The sequence below is a fragment of the Bombus pyrosoma genome, linkage group LG11 (assembly GCF_014825855.1).
Source record: "Bombus pyrosoma isolate SC7728 linkage group LG11, ASM1482585v1, whole genome shotgun sequence".
In the NCBI taxonomy this organism is placed as follows: domain Eukaryota; kingdom Metazoa; phylum Arthropoda; class Insecta; order Hymenoptera; family Apidae; genus Bombus; species Bombus pyrosoma.
In genome coordinates, this window is record NC_057780.1 from 15,951,205 (window position 1) to 15,959,690 (window position 8,486).

At 36.6% G+C, this 8,486-nt stretch overlaps 3 protein-coding genes across 9 annotated transcripts; 1 reads left to right on the plus strand and 2 right to left on the minus strand.

Annotated features, from left to right (window-relative positions):
* Window positions 1-106: 106 nt before the first annotated feature.
* On the plus strand, window positions 107-3,334 carry LOC122573147 (chitin deacetylase 1). The gene is made up of 10 exons (XM_043739169.1): window positions 107-435; window positions 932-1,066; window positions 1,150-1,254; window positions 1,375-1,518; window positions 1,594-1,776; window positions 1,860-1,998; window positions 2,069-2,190; window positions 2,272-2,501; window positions 2,639-2,809; window positions 2,878-3,334. The coding sequence occupies exons 1-10, from the start codon at window positions 387-389 to the stop codon at window positions 3,154-3,156; spliced, it is 1,557 nt and encodes a 518-aa protein (XP_043595104.1). The 5' UTR covers window positions 107-386; the 3' UTR covers window positions 3,157-3,334.
* LOC122573155 (U6 snRNA-associated Sm-like protein LSm7) lies at window positions 3,234-4,085 on the minus strand. Of its 2 annotated transcripts, XM_043739186.1 has the most exons (4): window positions 3,945-4,085; window positions 3,850-3,861; window positions 3,601-3,784; window positions 3,234-3,532 (listed from the first exon to the last, which is right to left on the minus strand). In XM_043739186.1, exons 1-4 carry the CDS (start codon window positions 3,948-3,950, stop codon window positions 3,393-3,395), a joined length of 342 nt encoding a protein of 113 aa, XP_043595121.1. In that variant the 5' UTR covers window positions 3,951-4,085; the 3' UTR covers window positions 3,234-3,392. The 2 variants fall into 2 exon arrangements, with proteins under 2 accessions (XP_043595121.1, XP_043595122.1); XM_043739187.1 differs by lacking the exon at window positions 3,850-3,861.
* Window positions 4,086-4,224: 139 nt separating this feature from the next.
* LOC122573149 lies at window positions 4,225-7,611 on the minus strand. Of its 6 annotated transcripts, none has more exons than XM_043739176.1 (7): window positions 7,286-7,499; window positions 7,138-7,211; window positions 6,853-6,884; window positions 6,659-6,769; window positions 6,375-6,585; window positions 5,950-6,306; window positions 4,225-5,837 (listed from the first exon to the last, which is right to left on the minus strand). In XM_043739176.1, the coding sequence occupies exons 4-7, from the start codon at window positions 6,694-6,696 to the stop codon at window positions 5,394-5,396; spliced, it is 1,050 nt and encodes a 349-aa protein (XP_043595111.1). In that variant the 5' UTR covers window positions 6,697-6,769; window positions 6,853-6,884; window positions 7,138-7,211; window positions 7,286-7,499; the 3' UTR covers window positions 4,225-5,393. The 6 variants fall into 6 exon arrangements, with proteins under 6 accessions (XP_043595111.1, XP_043595110.1, XP_043595106.1 ...); XM_043739175.1 differs by having other exon boundaries at window positions 7,108-7,211; XM_043739171.1 differs by lacking the exons at window positions 7,138-7,211; window positions 7,286-7,499 and adding an exon at window positions 7,506-7,611.
* Between the last annotated feature and the right edge of the window lie 875 nt (window positions 7,612-8,486).

Sequence of the window (8,486 nt, forward strand, 5' to 3'; positions counted from 1 at the left end):
CGCCAAAGAAAATCTGTTTCTCTCTGCGTTTAGATGTGAAATGTTGAAAATCGTTCCTCGTGCTTTCTCTAATTTTCGACCGTTGCGTTCACGGTCTCGCTTTTACGGTTGCATGCATTATGTTGGAAATAAAATTCAACACAGTATGTTACATATAAATTGTCTGATAATTGAATCGCAAAGAATTTGCGAATTGTACAGTCCGTACACAACCGTTGTTCTACATTTCCCTATCTACACTTAGTGAAAATAAGCGAGGCGGAAGATGAACGGGCAAAGCGAATACTCATCATATAAGGCACGGTTCTGGAAGGAGGTGTCAGTTGGAAAGTGCGAGCTCTCGTACGAAGAACGAGAAACGGAACGTTTCGGTCTGAGCGATCGACATGAAATCGAAGCTGCGTTCTCTGTTCCTGCTCGCGCTCTTCTTTTCCGGTGAGTCTCGCGATTCATTTGTTATTTCAGGATCGACCGCGATCATCGCCCGCTTTCTGTATGATTTATACGCGAGACGTTGATCCATCTTGATTCAACGAGACAATTTCAACTTGGGAAAACCTTTGATTGCTACCAGTGTTCGTAAGATTTCTATCTCTCAAATGCAGCACCTTCGAAACGGATAAGCTTCCGCGGTCAAACCGCGACGCATACCGGAAGTTTCACTTCCGTTTTTGTGACTCGGTGAAAATATATCGAGGCAAATAACAAGATTTCTCTTCCAGAATGATTGTTTCAATGATTCGAAGGGAATCGTGAAAGTTTTATAACATAGAGTTGGCTAGTTAGACCAGTTGTTTCGTTGCAAATTTGGAATAATACGCAGTGCGCGTCGCGTTCTATATCCATTCAGCATATTTAGCTCACCGAAGAGATAGAACGAAGATAGTTTTGGCAGGAAGTCGGAGTTCGATTGAATTTCCGTATATTTTAGCGAACACGTCACTAGGAAAAGAGAAATCACAAGACACACCGTGTATCGACGATAACAAGTTTTATCGAAATCCCAATGCACCGGCGCATAATGTTTGGTCGCCTGCCGAATGTGCCAAGTATTATCTTTGCTTAGGTAATTCTGTATACTACTGTATTATATTTCACCGTTTGCGAGATCGACACGCAATTCCAATGGATTTTTTCATTGATTCGCAGATAACGAAGTGTTTGAATTCAGATGCTCTCAGGGGTTGCTGTTCGATGTTTCCAGACAAGTATGTGATTTCAAGGCGAACGTCGACAACTGCGATGTAATGTCAGGTACACATGATTTGAAATTTTGTAAGATTAGAGAGGAACGCAGATGTAGTTGAACGATAGAAGAGATGCGTTATCGATTCACATCGGATGGTGATTGGAAATTCTTTAAGCGTTTTACAGAGTCGCAACCACCGAGACCGCTCCTCGAGGACGGTGATTGCGGAGAGAAACATTTAGCTTGCGGTGATGGTACGTGCTTCCCAGCAACGTACTTCTGCGACGGAAGCGTTGATTGTCCAGATGGTTCCGACGAAGGCTGGTGCGGTAAGAAACGTTTAACAATTCGATATCCGGCGTAGTTTCCGATGCAACCGATGCGCAAAGTATAATTTTTCATAGATATTCAAGATGATCCAAATGGCGCGCTACCTTGTAATCCGGAGCAATGTCTGTTGCCGAATTGTTGGTGCTCCAAGGACGGAACGCAAATTCCTGGAAATTTGACGACATCGATGGTACCGCAAATGATAACAATTACATTTGATGATGCCGTAAACGCGGAGAATTTTGAGGTTTTCTCTAGTAGGTACAATACTGTTTTACCAAATACGTACTCTCATCCGGAGAAAGTTGATCACTTATCTACTTTCTGCTTTTGCTTCTAGAAATATTTTCAAACGATAGAAAAAATCCCAATGGATGTCCTATTCGAGGAACTTTCTACGTCAGTCACCAGTATACTAATTATAGAGACGTACAATATTTATGGAACGTTGGACACGAAATCGCCGCGCACTCCGTCACGTAAAAATTCTTTTTAGAATTGAACGGATGATCTCAAGTAACACATGCATTAATGGTTTCAATTGTGTAGGCATCGAGGACCGGAAGATTGGTGGTCGAGAAATGCCACCATCGAGGACTGGTTCGACGAAATGGTCGGAGTGGCGAATATTATTAATAAATATGCTGCAGTTCGTTTAGAAGATATTAAAGGCAAGCAATAATTCCGTCGAGAAGATTAAGTTTGATTATGTCTTTTTAAAGATGTTTGACTTGCGATAATTGACGCAATAGGTTTGAGAACACCATTTTTACGAGTTGGTTGGAATCGACAGTTTTTAATGATGTCAGAGTTTGGATTTGTCTACGACTCGTCCATGTTAGCACCGTTTTCCAATGTACCTGTATGGCCTTACACATTGGACTACAGACCTCCGCACAATTGCGTAGGTCTCGAGCAACTTTGCCCAACTCGTGCGTATCCAGGTGTTTGGGAACTACCAATAAATCAACTTTTGGCAGGTGTAAGCTTTTATAATCAAATATTAAACGATCTTTTTATTTACGATACTATTTGGATAATGTCGTACTGCGTATATATTGCAACGTACAGCATATTACGAATGGCAAAGAAAATAAAGAAAATAATTGCCTTTAATAGCAATACACTTGCGCAAGAATGGATTCGTGCCCTTCGAACTTGTTAGGTGAAGATGTATACAAAATATTGATGCTGAATTTTAAAAAACATTACCTTAGCAACCGTGCGCCTCTGGGTCTACATTTTCATGCATCTTGGTTCCAAAATCCGTCGTACTTTTACGCATTTAGTGTAAGTAAATACTATAGTTCTGACAAACAATATATTTCACAGCTACTATTCATATCGATCAATTTTAGAAATTTATGGACGACGTACTGCGATTGAACGACGTCTACTTCATAACGACTTATCAGGTAATCGAATGGATGCGTAAACCAACATCCTTAAATGCAATTGAAACGTTTAAGCCATGGCAATGTAACTGGCGAAAATTCCAGCCGTTCGAAATCGCTTGCAATTTACCGAATACTTGCAAATTACCGAGTAGAGTTCTTAAATCGTATCGCTATTTACATACATGTTTTGACTGTCCCAAAGAGTATCCTTGGTTGAGGAATGAATTTGGAATGGAATAATACCAATGTTGTGTACAAAGCAACGTTATTACTAAAGACAAATTACTAAATTATTTATTTAAAAGAACACACATTTGTATTTTTTTTATGAAAACCATGTTTATTTGCTATATATCTTGACATAGTTTACAATGTAAAATAAGTTATATTTAATTACATTATAAAAAATTAATTGAAATCAGATTATTTAAGAAATTTCTTGTCAGATATGATAATCAAAGAAAAGACAATAGTTTTTAACCTTCTTGTTGTATAAAAGGATTTTGGATAGATTCCATTCCATCCACTGGACAAATAAGTACAACGGATGTACCCCTACATACAACTAAACCTAACATACGAGTATCTTGATTTAATTTGTATGGATCATCGGGATCTAAAGAAACAAACACATCAATAAATATCTATAGTCATATAACGAGGAAATATAATTAGTGAAATCACCTCTCAGGTATTCTGTGGTATTATCCAGTACCAAATTGAGGAGAGGGTCATAGCCTTTCAAAATCCCTGCAGCTTCTCTTCCGCCGGCGAACTTCACTCTAATATTTTTCTCTAAGTATTTTGAAAGATCAAGAATACTTTCTTTCTTTTTTCTTTCTTTCGGTTCTCCGTGAGAATTTTGTTGCTATAAAGAACACAAATAAAGTTGAACGGCTTGCAGGTTATGTTATTAAAATAACGAATCTTTACCTGTTTCGCCGCCTGTAAAATACCAACATACCAATCATCGATGGATTCTTTATAAACGAAATTTTAATATCAAAAACGATATTTTTTATACTTACAGACATTGTTTGGCTTTCTTATAAATCGGCAATGTTACACTACCGTACTAGCATGCGAGTACGACGCATTTTAAACTAACGTTTAAATTAGAGGTTAGATCCCTTGTTTGGATTTTTCGAATATCGATTCTCGATTTTTTCCCGCGCTTTACAATCGTTTTATGTTTAAACGCTTAAAGTATTGATTGTTATCATCCCAAAACTAAAGTGAAAGATCTAGATACTTCTTTTAGAGGATAACATAACGATATTGAGGAAAATATTGTTAATAAAGTATAAAGATATTTCAAACATCTTTATTATTATAACGTTAATTGTTGTTCAAATGGTAACAATGGGAACGGTAACAGTTGCAACAATTTCGTAAAAGCTTGGATTTATTTCGTATCCGATTTATAAAAAAATACATGTTGATACAGGGTGTGTGAGTGAATGAGTATGTAGTACTCATCAGTTAAAGTGACTGTTTCTCATTTACGTCTTTAAGAATAAAGTTTATGATTGTAACAAATGTTTATTAAATTCTATGATTATGAATGGGATTCTCGTGACACGGCAGATTTATCGTTTCTTCCTAACTGTTCGGCGCTTATATCGATCTCATTCACCTCGTTACATGCGTATTATTCTGCGTCTTTCGTTTCATATCTATCATTTCAATTAAAATTATCAATACTCTGCTATCGTTGTGCTTGCGATAACTTTCCTTTCATAAGCTTTTTTTATCGTTCAATAGAATTGATATTGTACATCGACTCGTGAAAATTTGACTCTTCCGTGTTTCATTCACACTTCGACTCGTACTATTTTAACTCGTATATTGTCCTTAACTTCTTTCTGGCTGGCTGCTTTTGGATGGACACTGTATTACTGTATACTGTATACGATTAAAACTTATCGATGCAATAAATAACTTCTTAACTTATATCTTACATTTACACATTACCGTTTTTAGGCAGAAATTAAATTCGATGTATAAAATACATACTTCGACCAAGATTTTAACGAGTAAGGCTTAAATACTTCTAAATAAGATCTATCATTGTAACGTTTCATGTAATATGTTCTTCGTGTTTCTGTAACTGTTCTGTAAGTTAATTATATGCTATTTCACACAGCTTAAAGAGTACATTATCATTTATCGTTCTATCGCGTACCGCTTCGGTTTAAAAGACTCGCTAGAAAAAGGGAAAGATACTATGGCACCTGCTGTTTGTAAAACGAAAAATTATGTTACAGCAGTAAACGTTTCTCTTTTCTAGGAGCATAGGCAATATCTGTTTTTGGACGAAATCAATTACCGAAGTTTTACACACAGTAACTTTTCGTACAAAGTTGCAATAAAGAGTATACCAGCCATGTTAAAAATATAGAGATTATGTAGGGTGACATTATCTGGAATAGATTCCTTTCTTAATACGTAAACCCGAAACACGTTTAAACCATTCGTCATGTTTGCTGTCGGTCTTCTTCTTGTTCGGATAATAATGGAATGTCGTTCAACTGATCCACGTTATTGCTCTCCGTTTCATCTTGTTCCGAAAGCAAAGGAACTACTTGCCGATTATTATTATCTGTTTCCGAAGGTCGTCTACTTTGTCCAGGCAAAAAAGACATTGGTATTGTGCCCGATGGTGTCGTTGGCGCTGATCGCGACATCCATCGTTTAGTCTTGTTCTTCGAACTTGAAGGTCCCAATGGCATATACATTTTTCCTCGCGTTCGTCTAGTTTTACATGTTCCGATGTCCCCTGGACTTAGAGGCCGTTGCGTAGAGCCATTTGCATTTGACGTACATAAAACTTGTGGCCGATTCTGGTAACAAGACAAAACAGTGCTATGCCCACCAGGTAGTTGGGGTAACTGTTGAATCTTGTCTAACAATTCACGTAACTGAAAGATAGCATTAAGTGTTGAAAGGAATATTTCAGATATAATTATTTTTAAAATTATGTGTGTGTGTGTGTGTGCGTGTGTGTGTATGTGACTCAGATGTAATAAATACCTCTATCGTTGGACTAGTAGCCCGCGGTGGTGAACACGGAGATTGAGCAGCTAGACTCGATATGTCAGAGGTAGTCCTATGATTAGCCAATGATACAACCGATCCAACATCAATATTATCCATTCTCGCACATTCTACTGCGGACAACTCGTCAACGCTATTATTACACGAATATGGTGGTGGAATTATTGTATTTGCTTCATTCACCATATTACAGATAAAACTTGAACCTAACGAATCTAGCGTGCTTGCATGTGAGAGTGATCTGAAATAACGCATTACAAATCCTGAGGTTCCTTTGCCAGATCCTTCATCATATCCAATAACTAGTGGGTACAGATTTGGTTTGGCTGTAACCTAAAAATTGAGTATATTAATGTAGAATCAGGAACAACACAAATATATCATAAATGTTACAAATATACCTCATTATACGGAGGTGGTAATGCTTGAACAAAGGAACCAGAGCGGCTGTAACGTGGTGGTGAATACCATGATACTGAAGATCCTCTGTCAGAAGAAGTAAAATCTTCCACTATTTCTGGAGACCAGGCACGATGATGACATGAATGGTGGCGCTTCCATAACCAGCAGCCACATGCTGCTGCTATAGCCAATCCAACAAGCACCGCTGCCCTAATAGCACAATGTTTGGAACAGGTATGATTTTTTAGGAAAGATTAATAAAAGCAAGGAACAAGACACTGACCATAAATACCAATATGTCCAAATCAAGAAATTAAACATGTCTGATGCAGAGTGCAGCTGAAATACAGCGTAACAACAGCCACCGGAACAGCAGTATTTTGGAGGAGAGCAGCTAAAAATTACAAGCTAATTGTGACATGTTTATTTTACAGATTATCTAAAGTAAGTTAAAACATAGAAAATACAAAGACTTACACGTGCCCCCCATTGCACAGCCTAGAAGACACCTAAATATGAATGAAAAAAAGGTAATTGTTATTTAATAAAAAAAAAATGTTGAATTGAATTTAGATTTGAAGGACATCTATTACATCTAAATGTTACACATGCGAATGTTTCTAAATATTTTGTGTAATGTTCTCTATAAATGAGGAATCAGTAAATAAATGAAGAAAACTAAATATTTCGAAAAAATTCCGAATTGTTAATGAAAAGTGTCACGATACTTGCTATACCAAAATTCCATCAATACTCTCGTACCCGTCAGAGATCATCCGACTACAAAGAATTATATCCGCCGCGAGGACGTATACGATGCAACAATTTGTCGTACACTGTGTCGGTTCGATGGAGAAAAATATAACATTTTAAGTTGTCATAAAAAAAAGCAAATGTAGGAAAGACTTACGCATGAATGAGAAACACAACGAACAAGAGTTCATTGTATAGGCCCTAGGCACGGACGAGCCGTGCGTAAAACCGATGTATTGATCGACCTCAGGTCAAGCAGAATAGAACAAGGAGACACTGGTACACAAGATATGCGCTAACATTCTACAGAGCTATAGCATGCTGCAGCGGTTTACGAGAGCTGCATCATTAAAACGGTTCTTCATCGTCGTTCTTACTTGATCGACGAATAGTGTCAGGAGTGCTGTCATCACGGGCACAACGAACACGCGGCCTACAGCTTGCACCATAATTCTAACACGAAATGCATGCCACCGCGCCACCTTATATATGTAGTTCGATTTCCTTTATGATATATCTACTAATAGCTGCAGAACAACCTGTCTTCCTTCCTGTTTTAATTTAAATTTCCGATTCTTGAGTTTTCTGATTTTTGCCGCTCAATATTTTCCCAAGCGTGTATTTTTTGTTGGAAAAAACTTAATATTCCCAACATTTTTAATTTACAAACATTGTAATAGCAATAAGTCACAATGATCCATAAATTGCACGATAATAATTAATGGAAGAAAATCATGTAAATTTATCTCAAAGTGCAAGCTGTGTAAAAATGCATTTCTGTTATGGACTATGGTTATCGGTAATCGAAAAAATTTTAATCATTTTAATCATTTATAATGGTTATTTATAATCAGAACACTTAAAAATTTATATTTTCTAATCATTTAATTTCTTGATAAATTTCTTTAGAATCACTGTCTTCCGTTTAAACAAAAATTACCTTTTCGTCAATGACTATGTTTATAAAAATTTTAGAAGTAACTGTTATTCTTTATCTCGCGAAAGGGTTGCCACCCCCTGATCATTTTCATGTCACATGCGACATTATCGATTCACTACACACGAATCCGTCGGTGTACGATTACATACCTCCAATCGGTAACTCGTTATCTCGATAATCTTTAAACATTTCGATAATTTGGAATTTAATTAAAATTTTCGACATTTGAACACGTTTGTATACAAATTTGAATCTAAGTTTCGACTAACTTTCATAAGAAAAAAATGGTTAAAGTGATAGTTATCGAAAAAATATTAGTTAAAGTTTTCGGTTAATCGATAGAAAAGTCGTTCGATAATTTGACACGGAAAATTTTTAAGATACAAATATATATGTGTATCGATAAATTATTCTTCGA